This window comes from Monodelphis domestica, chromosome 6 (genome assembly GCF_027887165.1).
Source record: "Monodelphis domestica isolate mMonDom1 chromosome 6, mMonDom1.pri, whole genome shotgun sequence".
Lineage (NCBI taxonomy): Eukaryota > Metazoa > Chordata > Mammalia > Didelphimorphia > Didelphidae > Monodelphis > Monodelphis domestica.
This window is the reverse complement of record NC_077232.1, coordinates 309,283,630-309,308,510: the sequence shown is the minus strand read 5'-3', so window position 1 is coordinate 309,308,510 and position 24,881 is coordinate 309,283,630. Positions and strand designations below refer to the sequence as shown.

The 24,881-nt window shown below is 39.2% G+C and overlaps 1 protein-coding gene across 1 annotated transcript in view; it reads right to left on the bottom strand.

Annotated features, from left to right (window-relative positions):
• Positions 1-18,765, bottom strand: part of SLC25A31 (solute carrier family 25 member 31) — a 41,173-nt gene extending 22,408 nt beyond the window's left edge. The window contains exon 1 of the mRNA XM_001363883.4: positions 18,364-18,765. Within this exon, the coding sequence (XP_001363920.1) occupies positions 18,364-18,583 (220 nt within the window). The 5' untranslated portion in view covers positions 18,584-18,765. The remainder of the gene's footprint in view (positions 1-18,363) is intronic.
• Positions 18,766-24,881: the final 6,116 nt, after the last annotated feature.

The following is a 24,881-nucleotide window of genomic DNA, read 5'->3' as shown; positions in this document are numbered from 1 at the left end:
TGACATGAAGAAGGAAATGGAAAACCACTCCAGTATCTATCTCTATGAAGAAAATTCCAAATGGGGTTACAGAGAATTGAACACAACTGAAAATGACAACACACAGAATAAATCAGATTAGTAATAAAACAACAAAAATCATAAGATCATTATCAGTAAAGGGCAGAAAAAGGTTTTGCCAAAATCCAACATCCCTTTATGTAAAGAATATTAAAAAGTATATGAATAATCCTTGCTCTGGTAAATAGCATCTATTGATAACCAAAATCCAACATTAATTGTAATATGGAGAAACAGTAAATCTTTTAAAAATATAATCAAGAGGGGGCAGGTAGGTGGTTCAGTGGATTAAGAGCAAAGTCCAGAAACAAGAGGTCCTGAGTTCAAATAGGCCCCCACAGTCTAGCTTTGGAACCGATACACAATACTGATTCCAAGACAGAAGGTAAGGCTTAAAAAAAAATAAGATAAGCTACCCCACTCTTATGTGGATATAATTCTAGAAATGCTAGCAATAGCAATAAGGAACAAATGAGAGAATAAGCATAGAAAAAGAGGAGAAAAAAATGGATTTGTTAGATTTACTAAAGAGACAACTAAATGGAATTCAGTTCATTACTTCAGTAAAGCAGCTGGGTATAAAATGAACCCAGAAAAACTAGCCCTTCAATATATTCCTAACAAAACACAGAAGAAAGAGAATACAAATACAAACGGCTCTTTACAAAAATGAAGACACCTGGAGATATTAACTGCTCATGGTTAGGTCCTTAGGGGACAAAGAATAGTTTTTCAGGGGGTTGTGAATTTAGATGGAAAAAGATTGCATCTTTATTTTTATCAACCTCTACTTAAAATTTAGTATTGTCTTTCATTATTTTAAAATATTAAGAGAGGTCCAACAAGATGACAAAAAAGGACCACATCCCTCAAAAGTTTGAGAACTCTAACCAATAGAATAAAGGTCAAGAATCTCAAGGATATTGGGGGGGGCAGGTGGGAGCTTGAAGGAAGGCAATATTACAAAATGGTAATTATTAAACCTGGTAATGATAAAATACAGAGAAGAGCAGTAATAGTGTAAGAGAAGCTCTAAAGCAATAAAACGGAATTGTTAATTAGCCCAAAGGACTGTGACTTGGGAGTAGGAAACTTAGTAGTCTTAAAAACTTTATTTTTTTTCTAATGAACTTCTCCAAAGGAAAGCATTTCCATATAAAAAGTGGAACAGAAAATGAGGTGTAACACATCTAATGAAACCACAAATCTCCTGCATATAGCTCCCCTTTTCAAAAGTATATACTGAATTCAATATGTCACTTTAAAAATTGTCCCTCTTGTCCCCCCCCCCCCCCCCCCGTGTGTTTTAAAGTGGGCTTTGATGATACTATTTTTCCTTTTCTTTCTGGAGCGATACTGTCCATTGTTCTTTCCTCCCAAACTAGACCCCCCCCCCCCCCGAAAAACATGTTTCTTATAACAGTTCTGCAAAGTCAAGCAAAATAAGCCCATCAATAGATGCCACCTTCCCATGCCTCCTCCTGCCCCTTGAGGCAGGGAGTGGGCAGCCTGGCTGGTGGTGTACAGCTTCACTGCTGGTGATCACTGTTCTGATGTCTTTCACAGCTGTTCTTCACAAGTTTGGTGCTACTACAGTGTTAGAAATTATTCTCCTGAAAATGTAAATGACAACAACCCGGAGGTCCAATAAGAAAACCAGAAGCTACAATTGAGGCAGCCACTCATATGCTTTTGGTGGAGCATACATAGATTTTAGTCCACATCACGACTAGATTTATATATTCCTCAAGGAGATCGCAGAGAGACAAAAAAATATTTATAACAGCATCTTTTGTTGTAGCAGTAAAGGGCTGGAAATCTAGTGGTCCAATAGCTGGGCCAAAGCCTATGCATGCATTGGGGTACAGTGCCAAAATGCCTTCCAGAAGGATTTATAAATTTAACTTGGAAAATCTCTTCATACGGAGATTTCTTGGAAGGCATTTATAGAGTTCCATCAGATTCTTCTCTTGATTTTTGCCTTTTTGAATGGATTACAGTGCAGATAAATAACCAAAGTTGGGATTTAATGGACTAGGAGTGATGGAACTTCCTTTTGTACTTGTATTGAGGTCTAAAACATGCTTCTGGAACTGTAGTTTGAGGTCTCAAAATATATCTGCTACAAATTTTGGTGTGGGAACGGAGACCTTGGTTTTTTATTTTAATTTTTGACAGTATGGGAAGTGTATAAAGCAGCTGGACACTGCTTGCGACTCAAACATTACCTGTCAAATTGCCTGCCATTATGTAAGTTTTGTTTGTAAGTGCTGCTATGTCATGTAATTTTGAGTTGAGATTATTAGAAACCATTATTGAGTCGGGAGAAACCAATTTCTAAATCCAATCAGTGTTTTAACAAGAGTGCAAGAGCATGGTTCTTCTCACTAGAAAAATTTTAATCTTGGCCATGACCCCCCAAAATTGTAATAAAACTTCCCCTCTTCTTTTCTTGTGCCATGCACTGGTAAGAAAAAAGTCAAAGTAAAATGTCACAGTATAGCAACATTCATGGCACTGCATGTAGTTTTATAACTGCATTATTGTGATTTGGAAGTGCTAAATGCAACTATTTGCCTTCTGCCATTGCTTGAAAGCAGCCCCAGACAATATGTAAATTAATGTGCAAAGCTGCCCCTCCAGTAAAACTCTACCTCTGAATACTTTTGCATAATTTTCATATGTCATAAAATCTTCTTCTTTTCATTTTCCTCAACCATTAAAAATTAAAAAACCATTCTCAGCTTGTGGGCTGTGCAAAGAACAGACAGAAATCATTCATCCTGCAGGCCCTACTTTATTGTGGTTGAGTCTTGTCCAACTCTCTGCAACGTCATTTGGGGATCTCCTGGCAAAGCTACCAGAGTGATTTGCCATTTCCTTCCTCAGGCCATTTTACGGATCAGGAGACTGAGATAGTAGTCTGAGGCCAGTGAACTGAGCAAGATGAGTCTTCCTGACTCCAGGCCCAGGGCTCTAATGCATCACCCTAGATGCCCAACAAGACTACAGACCAGGATCACCCATACCCCTACTTAAAAACCTTAAATAAAATATTAGCAAGGAGGCTACAGCACAATAACAAAATAATTACACATCATGATCTTCTGCATTTTTAACCAGGAATGCAAGGCTGGTTCAATGTTAGGAAAACTATAACTATAACTCCGTATGAATAATGGTCATAATTAACAGTGGTTCAGTAGAGTCCTGCATTAAAATCTGGCCTCAACACTTTCTAGCGTCATGATCACAAACAAGTCACTTTACTTCTGTTTGTTTCAACTTCCTAAACGGAGATGATAACAGCATCTACTTCTTAGGGTGGTTGTTAGGATCAAATGACAATAATTGCTTTTAGTTTTATTTTTTAATCAATTAATTTTTTTTATCAATTATATGTTTGGAAAGCAAGTCTATCTGGGTCACACATGTATTATCATATAAAACATACTTACATATTGTTCATTTTTGTGAGTGAATAATGTTATAAAACCAAAATTCCAAAAGGAAAAATAAAGGAATGTAAAATAGTATGCTTTCAATTGCATTCTGACTCCAACAGTTCTTCCTCTGGAGATGGATAGCATTCTTTGTCTTCAGTCCCTCAGAATTGTCCTGGATTGCCAATAATAGCTAAGTCTTTCACGGTTGATGATTCCACAATATTGCTGTCACTGTGTGTAATGTCTTCCTGGTTCTGCTGAATTCACTCTGCATCACTCTATGCAGGCCTTCCCAGTTCTCTCTGAAATCCTCCTATTTATTACTCCCTACAGCCCAATAGTATTCCATCACCATCACAAACCACGTTTTGTTCAGCCATTCCCCAAAAGATGGACATTCCTTCAATTTCCAATTCTTTGCCACTATCCCCCACCTTTAAAAAATCTCTCCAGTGGGTAGATCGAGCCAACATAATAAAAATGACAATCCTACCCAAATTTATTTATTTAGTGCCATACCTATCAAACTACCAAGAAACTTTTTTACTGAATTAGAAAAACATTATAACAAAATTCATCAAAAGATCAAGAATATCAAGGGAAATAAAGAAAAAATGTGGAGGAGGGCCTACCAGTACCAGATTTTAAACTGTACTACAAAGCAATGAGCATCAAAAAAAATATGGTACTAAGAGACAGAAGGGAGGATCAATGGAATAGACTAGGGGTAAATGGCCTCAGCAAGACAATGTATGATAAACAGAAAGGTCCCAGATTTGGGGATGAAACCCCATTATTTGACAGAAACTTCTGGGAAAATTGGAAAACAGTAATTTGGGAAATTAAGTTTAGATCAATATAGTATACCCTATACCAAAATAAATTCAGAATGAATGAATGACTTAAATATAAAGAAGGAAAGTAAGTTAGGTGAACACAGAATAGTTTATCTTGTCAGATCTATGGGAAAGGAAAAATTTTTTTTCTTTTTTAGGAAAGATTTTAAGACCAAGCAAGAGTTAGAGAATATTAAAAAATGTAAAATAAATAATTTTGATTACATTAAATTAAAAGGTTTTGTACAAACAAAACCAATGCAATCAAAATTAGAAGGGAAGCAACAAAATGGGAAAAAAATCTTTAGAACAAAACCCTCTGACAAAGGTTTAATTACTCAAATTTATGAGGAGCTAAATCAATTGTAAAAAAAAGCAAGCCATTCCCCAATTGATAAATGGGCAAGGGACATGAATAGGCAATTTTCAGGTAAAGAACTCAAAACTATCTCTTAATGCACATCAAAACAACCATGAGGTACCACCTCACATTTAGCAGACTGGCTAATATGATAGCAAAGGAAAGTAATGAATGCTGGAGGGGATGTGGCAAAATTGGGGCATTGATGCATTGCTGGTGGAGTTGTGAATTGATCCAACCCATTCTGGAGGGCAATTTAGAACTATGCCCAAAGGACTTGAAATGATTGCCTGCCCTTTGATCCAGCCATAGCACTGCTGGGTTTGTACCCCAAAGAGATAATAAGAAAAAAGACATGTATAAGAATATTCATAGCTGCTCTCTTTGTGGTGGCAAAAAATTGGAAAATGAGGGGATGCCCATCAATTGGGGAATGGCTGAACAAACTGTGGTATATGTTGGTGATGGAATACTATTGTGCTCAAAGGAATAATAAAGTGGAGGAGTTCCATGGAGACTGGAACAACCTCCAGGAAGTGATGCAGAGTGGGAGGAGCAGAACCAGGAAATCATTGTACACAGAGACTGATACATTGTGGTACAATCGAACGTAATGGACTTTTCTACTAGCAGCAATGAAAGTGTTCCAGGACAATTCTGAGGGACTTATGAGAAAGAACACTATTCACGTTCAGAGAAAGAACCGTGGGAGTAAAAATGAAGAAGAAAAACTGCTTGATCACATGGGTTGATGGGGATATTAGGGATGGAGACTCTAAATGATCACCCCAGTGTAAATATCAATAATATGGAAATAGATCTTGATCAACGATACATATAAAACCCAGTGGAATTGTGCATTGCCTATGGAAGGGGGTTGGGAGGAGGGGAGGGAAAGAACATGAATCATGTAACCATGCAAAAATATTCTAAATAAATTAATTAAATAAACTTAAAAAAAATCTCTCCAGGATACAGACTAAGAAGTAGTATTACTGGATCAAAGAGTATGCATTCTTTTATAGCCCTTTGGGTATAGTTCCAAATTGCCCTCCAGAATCAGTTCACAACTCCACCAGCAATGGATTACTGCCTCAATTTTGTTGTATCTTCTCCAAAATGTATTCCTTTCCTTTACTGTCATCTTGGCCAATCTGATAGGTTTGAAGTGGTACCTCAGAGTTTTTTAATTTTCACTTCTCTAAGAGGGATTTAGAACATTTTTTCATATGATTATTGATAGCTTTGATTTTCTTTATTTGAAAACTGCTTATTCAGATCCGTTGACCATTTGTCAATTGGGAAATGGCTTGTATTATTATAAATTTGACTTAGTTCTTTATTTGTTTGAGAAATGAGACCTTTACCTGAGAAATGTATTATAAAATGTTTTTCCAGTTTGTTTCCCTTCTAATCTTGGTTACATTGGTTTTGTTTGTACAAAACCTTTTAAATTTAAAAGTCAAAAGTATTCATTTTACATCTTATACTGATTTTAATTTGTTTCATTATAAATTTTCCTTCTCTATGTATATGACAAGTAACCTATTTTATGTTCCCCCAATTTACTTATAATGAGCCTTTACAAATGACATAATACGGGGGCAGCTGGGTAGCTCAGTGGATTAAGAGTCAGCCCTAGAGACGGGAGGTCCTAGGTTCAAATCTGACCTCAGCCACTTCCTAGCTGTGTGACCCTGGGCAAGTCACTTGACCCCCATTGCCCAATACACAGTATTGACTCCAAGACGGAAGGTAAGGGTTTTAATAAAAAAAAATTAAAAAAAAAAAAACAAATGACATAATATTTGTAAGAAGTGCTTAGCCCAGAGCCGGGAAAGGTGCTTAATAAATATGTATTCTATTCTCTCAATAACAGCAAAAATCATATGACTATGCCAACAGATAAAGAAAAAAATCTGAAAAATATAGCAATCATTTGTGTTTTTTAAAAAGTTGGAAAATATAATAAAGAAAAATTTCCTTTATCTTTCTAAAATTAAGTACCAGCATACCAATCAAATTAGTAAGGGGCTATTTCATAGAAGCTGATGAAATAATTATAAAGTCTGTTTACAGAAACAAAAGATCTAAAATAAAAGTGGTCAAAGGAAGGACAAAGGGGAAATGTACTGCAAGGCCTCAAACTACATTACAAAACAAAAGTCATCAAAAACACATGGTATTGGTTAAAGATTAGAGATGACTGGACAAGGGAGTCTCAGAAACAACAGCACTCAGCAAGAAAAAACTTATTTGATAAGAATTGCTGGCAAAACTGGAAAGCAATTCAGCAGAAATTGGGCTTACACCAACATCTTACCCCCACTCTACAATCCATTTTAAATGACTAGGTGATCTTAATATTAAGATATTAAAAAAATTCAAAGAGAAGCAGATGATACATCTCTCAGGAGATATATCCGTGATCAAATATGAAAGGATAACATATGTAACTATTTGAATGTACCCAGGATAAGAAAGGAAGTGGTTGAATGGGAATGGGGGATATTTTTCGAAGTTCTCTGATACGGTTTTGGTATTCAAGATATATAAACAATTATACACACATATGTACACCTACATACATAGGCTCACATAAATATACATACATGCATACATACACACATATGTAAGTCTAACAGTCATTCCCTAACACAGGATATGAATAAATAGTTCTCAAAAGTAGGATTACAAAGTATTCATCATCACATGAAAGAATGCTCCAAATCACTATAAGAGAAATGCAAAACAAAACAACCCAGAGGTTTTACCTCAATTGGCAAAAACGGTAAAAAAATGGAAACAGTTAATGTTGGAGGAGTTGTAAAATGAGAGGCACACGCTAATACATTGTTTGTGGAGTTGGGAAATAGTATAACCATTTTGGAAAGTCATTTGGAATTATGCAAATGAAGTGACTAAAAACTTCCATCCCCTTTGAAGCAGACTCCAGCCCCAAGGAAGCGACGTTTAAGAAGAACGTCCCCATAACTCCCAAATGTTTATCACAGCACGTTTTGTGATAACTAAGAACTGGAAACAAAGTAAATAACTATCAATTAGGGAATGGCTAAACAAACTATAACGGAACATTACATTCTATAGGAAATGGTATGTGTTAAATCGAGAGAGAAGTATGGAGAGATCTAGATGAACAGATGGTGAGTAAAACAAACAGAGCCAAGAAAACTATAAAGAACCACAATCATGGAAATGGCAAAAAAATAGACACAAAAATAAAAGTAAATGTAACCAAATGATAAAGATTCAGTAGGACCTGAATGAAGAGATATGGGAGGATACAGAGAACCCACCCCTCATGGAGATAGCTGGTCTATAGGTGTTGTTCAATCCACATGTTTTCACGCTTTTCCCCCCTCTCTAAAAAATACTGTTTGTTATGAGATGGTTTTTTGGAAGGAATAGGAGAGATTCTAGGGATTATTAGGATGATGTAAAAATAAAGAAGATATCAATAAAAATTTAGCAAAAAAAATCTAATTGGTAGTAAATGAAATGACTGCCTGGGATACAATTAAGTGTGTAATTCTCAAAGTAAAGCATCAAGCGTACACTTCCAAGGGTCTTACCTCCCCTCCCCATCAGGAATGAAATGCATTAATAAATCAGTTTTTAGATTAGACTTTTTATCTCACTTCACATCAGCAAGGCTCAAGAAACAAGGAGAACAAGGCCACCGGGTCCAAGCTGTGGCTAACTCCTTATCTCCTCTTACCTTTGAAAACCCTCCCATGTGATGAGCTCACGTATAGAGCTATTTTCCGGGTAGACTTCATGCCCAGATTGTACGTCCTGGCCCCCAGACTAGGGAAGTTGGACAGAGGAGGGAGGGGAAGTGCTGCTTCAGGATCCTATTTAATGTTGGTAACTGTGGCCAGGCATTGCATTTGCCACTAGGGAATTTGCCTTCTTCATGAGGAAAAGAAAGAAACTTCTGTCTCTTCCACTCTCACTTTCTGATTCAACAGGTTTTCTCACTTGAGCGAGTGGGGCACTTGTGCTCATTTTTATCTCACACACATCCTATGTGATGGGGGTAAATTATAGATCTTTTCAAGAACTTGAACAAGGATGTCCATTTTCACCATTACTGGTTGATAACAGTGCTAGATATAGAAGCGATTTCAATAAGACAAAAAAATACCTATAGACAAAGAGGAAACAAAATTATCATTTTCCAACTGATTTAATGGTTTACTTAGAAAATCCTAGTGTCAACTAAAGAAATTAATTGAAATAATTTCAACAAAGCCATAAGTTTAAAACTAAATCCACATTAATAATGAACATTTTTGCACATTACCAATAAAACTCAGCAGGAAGAGACAGAAAGAGAAACTCCAATGACATTAACAACAGAATATGTAAGATCAGATATGCTTTATGCAGCACTTTTAATTAACTATCTTGGTACAGTGTCTAAAATGCAGAAAGTAAAGGGGTTGTGAACAGCTAAAACGGATGAGAGAAAATGCATGTGAGGACCGTGCCTAGTTTTACTCTAAGACGTCACTCAGGCTCTCCCTCTGGCTTTACACACTTCTAACTTGTCCTTTACTTAAAAGCAAACAGCAGCAAACCTGCAAGTACGGGAGGACAACTAGAGAGAAGTACAGATCATATAAGGTTCTGAAGAATGCCTCTTTTTCTTGTTATTCAGTCATTTCAGTCTTGTCTGACTCTTCTTGACTCCATTTGGGATTCCTTTATGAAATCTAGCTAGTATCCGAGGCTGGATTTAAACTCAGTAAAAGAAATGTTCCTGACTCTAGGCCTGGCACTCTATCCATTGCACCACCTAGCTACCCACAGTGGCTCTTAGTCATCCAGTGTGTAATTAGAATCTGGACCCTAAAAACTACAATTCCCACTACCCCGCTTTCCTTCTCACATTCCGTTCTGACCTCCGGAGGATATAAATTTTGTGTAGCCTCGCCTCTCTCTTAATTTTGTTAGTTAGTTTTTTTAAATACTTCTATTTCCTTTTTATTTCTTCTACTTCAAGTGATCATTAATAAACTTTATAAAATTAGTTCTTGGAGTTATTGGACATTAATTTAAATCTTACACCAGGAAAGGTAAGCATGTTTCACAACTGTAATTAAGGTAGCAGATCACTAAAATTTTAGAAAGCTTCCATCCAAATGGCTTAAATTAATTTTTTAAAAGACTGTTTACTTATTAATTTTTCATTTATTTAAAAATTAACTTATTTAATGGGATTTATTCACAGATATCTCAGCCTCTCTCCTTGAACCATAAAAGTGTATCACCCATCAAGAAATGAGGTATACGTAGATTGTCCTTGATGTTTCTATTTTTCAGTTTGTTCTCTAGAGCTGGATAATCACAAGTTTTTTCCTAGCTTATGTCCATGACAAATAATACTTGCTGATGGTTTTAAGTATTTGTCTCATATCATTTGAAGAAAAAAATCCATTTATAGTTATGTTTTCCAGTATTCTTAATAGGCTATATTTAAAAGAACAACTTTCAAACATCTAGAAAGTGTGTACATTTACTTAAAGTTCAAAATAAATCCAGAATCTCTATCTATCTTTACTAGGAGGGGAACACACAACACATAAAGCAGCTCAGTGACACTGGTGCAGGCCTCAGTGAACTGCTTCAAGGAGAAGTCATTGGCAACCTCCGCCTAGTGAAATCATGGGTGGTATCCTGGGATCCTTGACTTCAGGTCCCAGGAGCCTGGCAAATCATTCCATCCTAGTTGGGGGTGAATGAAATAAGATAAATTGTGTGATTCTCAAAGTACACAAGCTTACACCCCCCATCAAGGATGGAATGTATAAATAAGTCTGTTATTAGCTTCAAGGATGTTTGGACCAGACTTTTCATCTCACTTTGAGGGCACTGTCAGGGTTCAAGAAACAAGGAGACTCAGCCAGCTGCAGCTACCTTCTCTTCTCACCCTTGAAGATTTAGGACCTCCCAAGTGTGTCTTGCTATTTTCTGTTTGGGGTAGACTTTGTGCCTAAATTGTAAGTCCTGGCCCCCAGACAAGGGGGAAGCTGGACAGAGGAGGGAGGGAGGAGGCCTCATGTCAGGAACCTATATAATGTTTGGATTTGTGCCCAGGCATTTGCCTTCCTCATGAGGAAAAGAAACAAACTTCTATGTCTTCTAATCTCACTTTCTAACTCTAGGTTTTTAAGTTATGTGGGGTGAGTTGTCATTTTTCTCCCACACAGGGGGCTGGGGCAAAGGCATGGGCCTTTGGGGGACAGTGGTAGTACTTTTATGATGGGAGTACTGAATGTACAACCAGCCACAGTGGAGAAATACTTCTCTTTCCTCTTTAAAGAAGGGCTAAGCAATATACACTCCAGAAAAAAGGATGAGCTCACTGTTTTGCTATTTGCCTTGCTGCTGAATCTTCCTGACTTTCAAAAATGCCTTACCATTCCCCTAGTATTTATTGCTACACTTCATTGACCCCCTCCTCCCCTTACCATCTACCCAGCAGCAGTCCCTTAATGACCCATAGTGCTTGGACTGTTTAATAAATACTGACTGACTGACTGATCCATTCATTCGTTGGGGATCCTGGAGGGTTTCTGAGGAGGTACATTTAAAGAAAAAAAAAAGTCTTTGGCGCCAGCCCTAGATATTGTTCCTCTGTGCCTTTCACACAAGAAAGCATTCTCTTACAGGTTACAAGTTTTAAAGAGATAAATTCGGGTCTGGATCCTGGTCTTGCCATTTATGACTGCACTTTACACAGTGTCATAAGCTAGTCCTCCAATCCCTTCCACTGATGAGGGAGGAGATAATCAGAAAGGAGCAGTGACTTAGGCGACTTCCTGTTTCCCTGCTATTACATTCTATTGCTATTACTGCCCCTCTAATTAACAAACTGAATTGAGACAGGTAACAACAACCTAAGATTATTCATTCTTCCTGACAGAACCATAATATTCTAGAACTACAGAGAAATCTTAAAGATGCTCTTTTTTTGGAGCTATAGATTCCTTTGGCAAGTTCCATGAACTTCTTCTCAGGATAATGTTTTTTAATGCTTAAAACAAGTTACAATAACAGTGGGAGACCTTACTATATATCCTTTTCAGACTTGGTCAAATCTAAAAAAATAACTATGAAAGATTGCTAAGGACTCGAATAGAACTTCAGGGAAAAGAACAAAGAGCATATTTCTACAGTAATTATTGAATGGGAGTAAAAAAGGTGAATATCTATTTTTTAGTTTTTATGAAACCTTCAAAAAAGTTGATGTTAGAGCATAAAACCTTACAAACAAAGGCAAACAACCAGAACTATTAAATGTATCATCTTCTAAAAACAAAACAAAAAAAAACCCTTACCATCCACCTAAAAAGCAATACTGTGCATTGGTTCTAAGTTAGAAGAGTGGTAAGGGCTGGGTAACTGAGCTTAAGTGACTTGCCCAGGGTCACCGAGTTAGGAAGTATCTGAGGCCATATCTGAACCCTGGACCTCCTGTGTCTAGGTCTGGCTCTCAATCTACTGAACCACCTAGCTGCCCCCAAATGCATCTTCTTCTAACCATGATTCAATAAGAAATACGTTTAATAAAGTACCTTTGAAGCATTGATTAAAAAATCAGAAACTAACTTAAGGAACAGGTGGGTCAAAGAACAAAATAATTGAACCATCAATAATTTCATTAATTTTAAAGACAACTATGAGATAACATACCAAAATTTGTGGGATATAGCCAAATCAGTACTAGGGGGAAAATTATTTCTTTTTGATTCTTTTTTTTAAATATTGTATTTGATCATTTCCAAGCATTATTCATTAAAGATATAGATCATTTTCTTTTCCTCCCCCCACATAGCCGACGCGTAAATCCACTGGGCATTACATGTTTTCTTGATTTGAACCCATTGCTTTGTTGATAATATTTGCATTAGAGTATTCATTTAGAGTCTCTCCTCTGTCATGTCCCCTCAACCGCTGTATTCAGGCAGTTGCTTTTCCTCAGTGTTTCTACTCCCACAGTTTGTCCTCTGCTTATGAATGGTGTTTTTTTTTTCTCCTAGATCCCTGCAAATTGTTCAGGGACATTAGACCGCCACTAATGGAGAAGTCCATTACGTTCGATTATACCACAGTATATCAGTCTCTGTGTACAGTGTTCTCCTGGTTCTGCTCCTCTCGCTCTGCATCACTTTCTGGAGGTTGTTCCAGTCTCCATGGAACTCCTCCACTTTATTATTCCTTTGAGCACAATAGTATTCCATCACCAACAGATACCACAATTTGCTCAGCCATTCTCCAATTGATGGGCACCCCTCATTTTCCAGTTTTTGGCCACCACAAAGAGCGCAGCTATGAATATTTTTGTACAAGTCTTTTTGTCCATTATCTCTTTGGGGTACGGAAAATTATTTCTTTAAACCCTTACATCAAATAAAGGAGACAAAGCAAAAAATCAACAATTTGGACATGCAACTAAAAAAGCTAAAACCTCCAACAAATTAAAAACTCTTAATTAAACATCAAAATAGAAATCCTGAAAGTCTAATGAGAGATTTTTAAAAATGGAAAGTTTAAAAAAAAAAAAGCCATTGAAAAAGCAAAGTTAGAAGATTAAAAAATAGATAAATCACTGGCTAACTTGATTTAAAAAAAGAAAGAAATCTAATTTACCAGAATCAAAAATAAAAACAGTGAATTCACAAGTTATTAGAAACTTTTTTGCCCAAATAGTTGCAAATATTTTTGATAAAATATTAGCAAGTAGGCTACAACAATGTATTAGAAAGATTATACACTATGACTAGGATGGATGTATACCAGGAATATAGAGTAGGTTCAACATAAAGATAATATATAAACTTCTACTAATAAAGTTTTTTAAATGATATTAATAGATACCAAAAATACTCATTTCTATTTAAAAACTTGAGAAATTTTAGGAATAAATGTCCCTTTCCTTCAGATAATAAATAGTATTTATCTGAATCCAAAAGCAAACACACATAATAGAGTTATAGACCTTTCTAGTAAGATCAGGGGAAAGCAAGGATGCCCATTATCATCATATTCTATTTAACATAGTGCTAGAAATACTAGCTACAGCAATAAAAAAGAGAAATGGAAGAAATAAAGATGGGCAAGTAGGAAACAAAATGATAACTTTTTTTGCAGATGATAATATATGATGGTGTGTTTAAGAGAACTCTAGAGTTTACTAAAATTAACAGAAATAACTTGAGCAAAGTTGCAGGACATTAGAGAAATCCACAAATTGTCAGCATTCCCTTGGATAACCAACAAAACTAATGAAGTCATAAAATATTTGGGAATGTATGTACCAAGATTCACTCAGGAACTATCGGAATCTAACTATACAACTCTCTCTGGAGAAATGAAAATGGACTTATATAAATCAGAGAAAAATTAATCCCTCATGGGTAGTTGAATATAATAAAAATGGCTACAAAGTTGAATATAGTTATTGCTGTGCCAATCAAACTCTCAGATCAATGTTTTGTAGATGTAGAAAATAATAAATTCACACAGAGGAATAAAATGTCTAAAATCACAAGAGAAATAAGGAAAAAAAAGTGGAAGGAAGCAATCATTACCAAAACTTAAACCATATGACATAGCAGCAATTCTTCAAAATAATTTGGTGCTAGTAAAAGAAACAACAACAAACCAGGTTGATGGGTAGAACAGATTAGGTACAAAAAAGGCCCACAAACAGCAGCATTGTGTTAAATCCAGACTCCACCCAGTCAGTCACTGAAGGAAGGACTCATAAAAACTGCTGGGAAAACTGGAGAACAGCTAGGCAGAAATGAGATCTCAAACAACCCTGAATACCCGGAAAAAGGCACTATGACAACGTTTTACCACTACTAGGCCAGTGCTCCAAAGTAATGAAAGAAAGGAAAGGGGTCTATTTGCACAAAAAAATTCAAAGCAGCTCTTTTTTTATGGCAACCAAAAATTGGAAACTGACCAAAGTGTGGCATTTGAATGTAATGGAGAATTATGTCACAAGACATAAACGAAATGGGACAGTTCAAAGGAAACTGGGAAGACCTTTATAAACTGATGCAGAACACAAAGTGAGCTGGAGTAGAACAATTTATGCAACAATAGAGAAAAAATAACTTTGAAAGACTAGAACACTGATCAATGCAATAATAAAGACAAAAGACCAAAAGAATGAACATGAGACATGTCACTTCCTGACTGGTACACATTTCAAACCACACCTTTCTGGTCACAGTACGTGGGGAAATTGATTTTGCCAAACTGCAGACAGAGTTTTAAAAATTACTGAATGGTGGCTGGAGAAAATTTAAAAAGAATAAACTTAATTAAAAAACTTTTTAAAATTACATGCATAAACACACAGAACCAAAATATATTGAAATATCATCACACTATTAAAAGAACAAATTTACTGACCCCCCCAGTTAAGAACCATGGCCTTAATCAAGCCTGTTTAGCCTAATGACCTTATTTTGCACACAAGGTATAAGAGGCCCCCCAAATGAAGTAACTCTCCCAAGGCCAATCAAGTAGTAATCAGTAGAAGTTTGGGCTTCTAATACCTAAATCAGGCCCTCTTTTCAATACACCATGCAACACACTCTTTCATCTACATCTCTGTAAAATAAAGGGGGTGCTCTAGATGATCTTGAAGGACACACGAAGAAGAAAGAGCATTTGGTTTGGAATCAGAGGGCTTGGGTTTGAATCTCAGCTTTGCCACTCTGTGACCTTGGGCAAATCATCCCTCCACCCTTTCTCTCTAGTTCTGGGGGGGGGGGTCCTTTCCAGATTCCTATTTGGAAGACCTGAGTTGAAGGCTTAGATATATGAATTACTATCAATCTCATCTTTTTTCTTCTAGCTTTCTGTGCCACCCCCTGCACCCACCTTCTCAACTGAGAACTTCATTTCATCTCCCAGTTTACTGCAAAAATTAAGGCCATTCACCAAGAACTCTCTCTTCTTCCCATTTCCTCATTTAACATTCCCCAGCACCCCCCACCCCCTCCTCCTTCACTTGAGTCTGATGATGAGGTGACCCTTCTGCTGGATCCCAGCCTCTCTTTTCTTTGGCAGCTATAATTTTCCTTCTCTCCCTCTTTGCTGGTTTCTTCCCTTTGGTCTACCAACACACTGATCTCCTCTTTCCTCAAAAAACCCTTACGAAGCACCTACCATACACAACAGCTATTTTCTTCTTTTCAGATAAACGCCTTTAAAAAAGCAATCTAGAACCAGTGCAAGGTCTCTACTTCCTTTCAAACTCACTTTTAATCCATCTGCAATATGTCTCCTGGCCTCCTCATTAGACTAATACTGCCCTTCTCAAAAGTTCTCATTCAGCTTTTTTTTTTAAACCCTTACCTTCCCTCTTAGAATTAATACTAGATACTGGTTCCAAGGCAGAAGAGTGTTAACGTCTGCCAGTGGGGGTTAAGTGACTTGTCCTGGGTCATACAGCTAGGAAGTTTCCGAGGTCAGATTTGACTCCTGGTCTCCCCAATTCCAGGCCTGGCTCACTATCTATTGAGCCACTTAGCTGCCCCCCCCAATCAGTTTTTAATGGACAAACTTAAAGGCGTCTTCTCATTCATCTTTCCCTCCCTCTTTGCAGCACTGAATCCTGATCCCCATCTTCCCTCTACTTTCTGGGAGGTTTCTTGGTTTTCCCTGACCACTCTCCTACTGGATATTCATTCCTGTTGTCCCCACAGGCCAGTCCTGGCCCACTTTACTCTTTACACACTCTCATGGCAGCATCTCTAGGGCCAATCATCATCTCTATTCAGAGCTCCAGCTCTACATCACCAACCACTTAATGGATATTTTGCACTGTAGTCTCGAGCTCAACATATCCAAAGTAGAACTCATTATCTGTCCTCTCAAACCACCTCTCTTCCAGACTGTCCAGGGCACCACTATCCTCCTCCTATAGTCACCTACCTTCAAAACCCCAGTTAGGGAGCAAACTAAATGGAATACTTAACTTTTATAGTTTAGACTTGAGTTTGAATCCTGCCTTAGATACACCTGCTGAATATTTTCTACTCAGCTCCCAAACTGTGGTCATATCACCCTTTGCCTTTATAAACTCCAGAACTCAAAACTGCTACCATAAAATAGAAAGTCTTTGTTTGGCCCCAAAGAGACATTAGAAGACATATTTCCCTCTCCTCCTTTGAAGATCTAAGGAGGGACCTTGACAAATATAGATTTTGCTGATATTGCTCAGTGTTGCTGAAATTTTTCCTCACCCCCTTCCCCTTTTTACCTCTTTCTTTTTAATTCTTTGTTGTAAGAGATGGCTCTCTGGGAGTGGGGAAGGAAGAACAGAGGGAAAACTTGTTTTTTGTTGCCCAGTTCTTTCAGTCATGTTAGATTCTATGTGACCCCATTTGGGGTTTTCTTGGCAAAAATACCACTGGTTTGTCATTTCCTACTCCAGCTCATTTGACAGGTGAGGAAACTGAGGCAAACAAGGTTAAGTGACTAGGCCTGGGTCAGACAGCTAGCAAGTATCAGAAGCTGCATTTGGCCTCATGAAGATGAGTTTTCAGGGGGTTCAGGCCCAGAAAACTAGATACCAACAAAACCCTATTAAAATGTTTGTCGATTACCATCTTCATGACCTTGGGCAGAAAATTGTTGCTCTGGTTGCTTGGGGATTATTAGATAACACAGAAGGCTGTTCATCATAAGAATTAGTTCTTCCATTCATTAACTGTATTGTCCTGGGCCAGCCATTCTTCTGGTGCAGGTCTCCCTTTTTGTCTCTATAGGTGGAACTGGACTAGATAACCTAGAAGGTCCATTCCTTCTCTAAAAGTATGGGTCCCTAGGATTCCAAAAGTACTCTCCTCCTGAATCTCAATTTTCTCTTTTGTAAAATAAGAGGGTTGGCCAAATCATCCTCCAGGGCCTTTCCAGCTATCATAATAGATGAACTGCTACTGCTCTTTCTCCCAAACTACCGTGTATTTAACTGCTTCGCATATAATTACATTTATTATTTACTTTTATTGTCAAGCCCTCGCTAAACTTTAAACTCTGCCTCAAAGCTCATACTATAGGGTCCCTGTACCCCAAGAAGGCCCAAGATAGGGAAAAAAGCCTCTATCCATATGTACCAAAATATCTTGTGGTGGCATTTTTTTTTTAAATTTGTGGTGGTGGTCAAAAATGGGAAACGGAGTAGGAGACAACCAACTGGGGGAGATTTTGGGATAGGAAAGCACCCGTACAAGTGAATGCAGAGAATCAAACAGAACTAATGGAAACAAACACACCAAATGTAAATAAAACCAATGCTAAAGGAACACAGGGAGGGAGTTCTCTGCAGCGACTCTACAGGTCCCTACGCATCCTCCCCCTCCCGCGCCCCCATAAAGCCGGGACTGAGTAGTGAAGCTGCCCCTTTGGCCCTCAAAGGCTAACACTGAGGATTGACTCCAACCCCTCCCTCGACTTTGCCACTTCTGCGGCTGTGGGCAAATGCCAGTGCTTCCCTGAAAAAGGAGGAGCTGAGATTAATTCTCTCCCTTCCCCCGCCCACCGTGGGTCCCTTGCAAAGCTCCCCACCCTCCCTTTTCCCCCAGTCGCCCCTGCCCCACTCCCGTACCCTGTTCCCGCGGGATGCGCACGAAGCAGTCCACCATGCCCTTGTACTGCGCCTCGGGGCTGATCTGCTTGGACGACGCTTGCACCTGCAGCAGCAGCTTCACCCGCTCGATGGGCGCCACGGCCGTCTTGGACACGGCAGCCGCAATGCCGCCAGCCAGCAGATCCTTGCCAAAGGACAGCAGCTGCCCCTGGGTCTGCTCAGAGCGCCTGCCCACCATGGCTCGGCGGCTCGGTGGGTCAGCGGAGGTGCGGACAACAACGGCCTCCAAGTCACTGCACTTTGCACTGGCGGGAAGCAGGCGTGGGTGACGACGGGAGCGGGCCGCGCAGGCGCACAGGATAACCCAGTCTCGTCCGCGCAGGCGCTTCCAACTGCCTGCCTCGCTCCCGGTGCACGGGAGCTACGTAGTCTTTGGCTCTGCACGTACCCACGTGCGCGAGCCAGGAGAAGCGGGCGCAAGGAGGGCTCGAGGACGCGCGCAGAGGGGAACCGGGCCGCAAGTGCTCCGAGGCGAGGGGCGGGGAGTGGCCGATGGTCCCCCCCCCCCAAACCCACATGTGAGACACCTCAGTATGTCCTAAAATCAGGGAAAGGGGACGTGGATTCCTCCTGGGATGCCACGCTTCCAAAGAAGACTCAGCACTGGGAAAGCTTGGGTCCGAGCCCCAAGTACGGCTTTGAGGAAGTGAGGGCACAGCAGAGGCCCAGGGCTGACGGCTGCAGCCGCCCCCGCCACAGCCATGGAGCTCCCCAAACAGCCCTGGCCCTTAGAAACGGGAATGGCCTGAGCTACTCGGCATTCCAGCTTCTTCCTAGGGCCTCCCCGCCCCCAGCTTCCCAGGGGTCGACGGTTGGGGGCTCTGGCCCTCCCCACCCTCAGCAAGGCTCTTACGTGTGTTGTGGGAGAGTGGATGCTGCTTCTCACCCAAAGAATTGCGGCCCAAACCCCCAATCTTAAGGTCTGAAACCTTTTATTGGAGGATGTTACAGATCGAGTCGCCAGGGCGATGGAAAAAGCCAAAGCAGAGATTTCTGGATTTTTAAAAAATGGGGTTGGGGGATTGTCCTCCTTCCATCCTGGGAAATCTCCACCCTCCCTCAGATGATTTCTCGCGGGGAAGGAGTGCAAGAGCCCCAGTGCGCCTGGGCGACGTTTGTCCGACATTCAAGGGGCTTTTGGTGCTTGAGTGTCTTTTCTCCGCCTTGAGCTTGGGTGGTCCCGTGCTCCCTTCACTCTTGAACTTGCAAGCTCTTACCGGCCCGGAGTAGCTGGGAAAGCCACAGAGTTTCTAAGATCTGCTAACTGGTAAAAAGGATGCTTTCTTCCACACCAAAAAAGACGCACATCTCACAGTCTCCTAAGGAAACATGTGGTTGAACAGAAGTTATAGGTCAACAGGCTACAAATACAATTACTGTTAGAATGAAAACCAGGCTGATTGAGAGGGGAGAGTTACATGGCTGCATAGGCTGCCGCTGGAGACTTTCTACAAATAGCCAGATCACCTTGGGAAGCTTGGCCTCCCAAATGATTGTTTTGGGGTTCTTTTCCATTTATTCTGTTGTAGTAATTTTGTATGTTGTTTTCCTAGCTCTGTCAGATCCACAAACCTTTAAAGGCTTCTCTATAGTTATCATATTCATGGCTCATGTGATACTGAGGTAACATTCCATTATGAATATGTACCACAATTTATTTAGCTATTTCCCAAATAATAGGCATCAACTTTGACTTGCTGTCACAAAAAGTGTTACTATAAATATTTTGGTGCAGATATAGATTTTCTTATCTCATTATAAACTAATCATGGAATTTCTGGGTCAAAGGATTTGGACATTTTAGTCGTATTTGCATAATTCTAGACTGCTTTCCAAAATGGTTGTACTGATTTACATCTCTGCCAACAATTTGCTAGTGTGCCTTCCAATCCCTTCCTCACAACCTGTCCTACATTGATGATTCCCATTCTTTATTGTCCTTTTCAAATTACAAGGTATAAGGTGAAACCTTTTGGCTAAGATCACGTTGTGTGGGATGAAAGTTGTTGTAAGGGGGAAAAGGAGTTAATTTATATAAAGGTTGGACTGGATTATTTAACAGTGTGGTCGCCAGGAATTTATATTAATTCCAAAGAGGTTTATTTACAATTTATTGACAAAATGTGGAAAGAGTGAAGTAAGAAAAATCAGAGCGAGGATAGGGTAAGATATCTAGCCCAAGCACTAAATAATTTACTTCTGGCCCCTAGCCCAACCCAGGCAGGGAGAGTTATTTCTTAGCTGCCCTTGGCAAAGCCGAGGACCTGGGGAAAAACTCTCTCAAGAGGCTAGTCTCTCCTGAGACTAGTTTCTTCAGAAAATATCCAGGAAAGGAGTCAGCTCTTTCACTCACCACGTGTCAGTCCAACAGTATCATCAGGAACAGTGTCTCAGGTCTAGTTAGCAGATTTCTCCTTTAGCCTCCACTCCAAAGAATGAAGAAGTTCCTCTCATAGGAAGTGACTGCTCCTTTTAAAGATACTTCTTTTGTTTCACTTCCTGTATCTTCCTCCACTTTTTATGTGGACAAATCATAGTCTAAAACGTTGCTTAGAACTGCCCAGAAGGCAGTCAGTCGATTCTGATTTGTCACCCACTCTTGCACACGTGGGTCACAGATCTCCCACTTAATGATTAAGTGGGATGTTTACACTTTGGGTGATAAGATCTAAAAAAATGGGCAGATCTTCCCATTCAACTTTAAATAGGGTATTGTAAAAATAGGCAGGGGTTACAATTTTAATATTCCCAATCAGGAGAGAGTTAATTTTAATCTTCACATTGTACATCATTCCCCAGTATACATTGATTAGAATTAGTAATCATAGATTGGCAATTTCCAATAGAAAAATAGTGGTTTGGTGTCCTTCACTAGGAGATATCAATCTCTCCTTTTGAAGAGTAGAAGAAACCCCTCCCCAAGTAGCAGATATATATATATATATATATGCGCCTTTAATATACTCCTTTTCAAATGTGGCCAAGAGACTGCCTCCTCTTTTTCTTCTATTCCTGTGGGAAGAAGTTTAGGGGTGACCTAATTCCTATGAGAGAAATCTCAAAACTTACAAGTTATAATCTTGACTGCATGTCCAGAATAATGTTTCAAAGAGTATTTTCAGCTTGAATTATTGCAATCTGATAAATCCTTGAACAGTGTTAAATTTAATTGTGGTTGGACTCTGAATATTAAAATTGGTGGTTGCCAGAGATTTAATTTCTAAATCCCAAAATGAATTACTCAAGTAAATGGAATTAATGGTAGTTTATTTTACAATAGAGGGAAGATATTAAGGAAGAGATAAACAGGGAGAGAGAAAGAGAGAAAGCTCTGGCTTCCTCTGAATCAGGTAGAAATTCTAAGCCCCAGCCAGGGGAAAGGGGTCTCAAGACGATGGGCCTTTCTTGGAGGTTCACACCTCCGGTTCACACCTCCAGAAAGGCAAGGAAACTAAGTCAGCCTTTACACTCACCACTGTGATCCTCTAAAAGGAAAGCAGTCTGAGATCTCCTGCATGAGCTCCTCTAGGGGTCCAGTTCCACAGCAAAGTGTCTTTACTCCAAGTATGAATGTCTGTCTTCCAGTCCAAGTCCCAGTGACTCTTCCAGTCTCTCCTCTGAGTGACTCTTCTTTACTCTAAGTTCAAGTGACTGAATCTTCACTCTGAGCCCAAGTCACTGATCTCCAGTCCAGCTCCCAGTGATTGATCCTTTGATCTATACCACTGTGTGCCTCTGTTTCCTCTATTTAAAGATATTTTTCTCTTGTGTCACCTCACGTAAATTTTTACGTCTACCAATCACATCAGAAGCTCCTCTCCAGAACTGCCCACTCAATGTATGAAATGGGTATTTACACATTTTGTAGTTAGTTAACACATTTTTGTAGTTAGTTAATATCTTTTTGTAGTTAGTTAACACTGTTTTGTAGTTAAAATGGGTAGATCTACTTTAAATACTGAGTTAACACTTTGGGGATTAAAATCTAAAAATAAACAGGGAATTACAATTTAATCTTCCCAATAAAGGAAGATGTATGTACCTTCATTGTTACAGTCAGGAGATAGCTAAATCCAGTCTTCACAACAGGCCTAAAAACCCTGACTCAACTAAAAACTGCAAACCTAAGGAATATTCCCACATGCTTAGAAATGTCAGAAGCACTGGGAAAGGATTGAGGAGAGAAGAAGTAGGGTGCTGTATAGAGGGAATTTCATCCCTTCCCCCTCCTAGATTGCCAACTGTAAATCTTGAAATCTCTCAGACTTGTGAATGTTAAAAATTTCCCCATCAGGGAATTCTTAATTGGAACAAATTCCCTACTGAGAAACATTCCCCATTTTGATGTGAGAACTCACCAGGATCAGAAATGGGAGGACCCCTACTCTACCTGTACTTAAGACCGCTTTAGGAGAGAAAACTCCTTGCTAAATAATGAAAGTACTTGGATCCATGCTTATGGTGGGGCAAGGAGTTCTTTGAGCCAGGCCTGTTTTTAGAATTGATACAATGGGATGCTAGGTACCTGAAAGGGTCAGACAAGTTTTCTCTTGATGAGATTAGTTGACTCGGCTGTGTTTTCTCTCGTTCACATTTACTGAGGAGATTGGTCGACTTAGCAGGAATTTAGATGGGCAGTCCTTTGGAAAGCGTCTACAGAGATTGATAGATGTAGGGACTTAGGGGAGGTGACATGGGAGAAAAACCCCTATATAAGAAAAAGCAGAATCTCTTGAGGATATATCCTTTTGGAGAAATCCTTTTGGAAGATCTCTGATGAGGATCGCTTGGGAAGAATCTCTTGAGAGAGGCTCTGGAGAAGGGAAGCTCTTGGAGGACAATCTCTAAGGAGGTCTCGCTGGAGCTCTCTCTGGTGAAGTCAGCTGAGATGGAGCTGGCCTGGTATCACTAGAATCCTTGTTTAGGCAGACTTTGTGGTGAGTGTTAAAAGATTGATTGACTGATCTCTCTCTCTTAAGACTGAGGTCTAGGCCATGTTGGCTTAAGGCCCTTTGTACTTATTTCCTTTTTCTCTCTTTCTCTCTTTCTCTAATTCCTCATTATATTATTAATTAAAAATCTCTATAAAACCCAGTTGACTTGGGTATTTGAATAATTGGGAATATTTCCCTGGCGACCACCTTATATTTGATTTAAAAACCAAGACATATTTTCTGCGGTCAAATTTTACTCACCCTCTCTTATATCTATCACAATTTATATCTTCCAACATTTTAACTCACTACAGTTTAAGACCTCAAATCATTTAAATCTTACACAACCCAGTTCATCCCCTTTTTTACATGCCAGCACTGCATCCATGAACATAAATAAAAGGGTGTGGGTGGACCCCACCTGGCTCTCTACTTTCCTGAGCAGGCAGGTGGGATTGGCAGAGAATCTTGAAGAATGTGGTCAGACAGGGTAAGAAAGAGACTTTAAATCTATGCTTATCTGCTTTTTCTATTTCAAGTGATTATTTATAAACTTCATGGAAAGCAAGAACTTAGAAATATTAATTTTAATATAATGGTAGATAAGGTACAGATGATGGGAAAGTGGAGATAGCATTGTGTTGGATCCCTATAAAATATGAATAAACCCAGGCATCAAGGCCCACTGTTTCTGTGGAGCCTCTCTCTCTCTCTCTCTCTCTCTCTCTCTCTCTCTCTCTCTCTCTCTCTCTCTCTCTCAACCCAGGCATCATTCCTCACTCTACACCCTACCCCCACACCCCTGAAGAAAGTCACATAAACTCTGCCAGCATCAAGTCTCCTGTCTGCTCATTAGAGTGATTTTGGGGGGTACGAGTTCCCCCCAGAATTTCACTCTGCACAAATTGTAGTATTCTTTTATATGGCTGAAAGTAGTTTGAAATTCTTTTGAGATCTAGTTGTTTGTATCTGTTGACTACTTATTTATTGAGAGATAACTTTCAATCTTACATGAAATTAATATTTCTAACTGGATCAGTAACTTTGTGGGTTTGAGTGATGAGCTGCTCATTCCTGCCATGTCTTCTCAGAGAGGATGATTGTTGCTGAGATAATACTGCAGTTGAAATGATCAAGAAAGCTTATGTCATGCCCTGCCTTGCCAGGCTATCTGGACTTGTGAGTTGCTTAGACAGTATGGATCAGAAGTCAATGTGGACTATCTGTTCATAAGTCCTACAAAATTCTTTACCTCTTGAGAGAAAAAATTAACATTGATGGATTAGTGTTTACTGTGTGAAGGATATGCTAATGGATCCTTGTGATTTTATTTCAATAATTTCTTTTGTAATGGAGGAAATAATTAGCTGCCCTCTACTTCATCAGTCCTTAATGTGTGGTCTAAAGACCATTAGTGGTCCTTGAGACACTTTCAAGTTTCCTTGAGGTCAAAACTATTTTCATAAAAATTACGTTGTTGTTTAGTTATGTCCAACTCTTCATGACTCCATTTAGGGTGTTTTTGGCAGAGATACTGGAGTA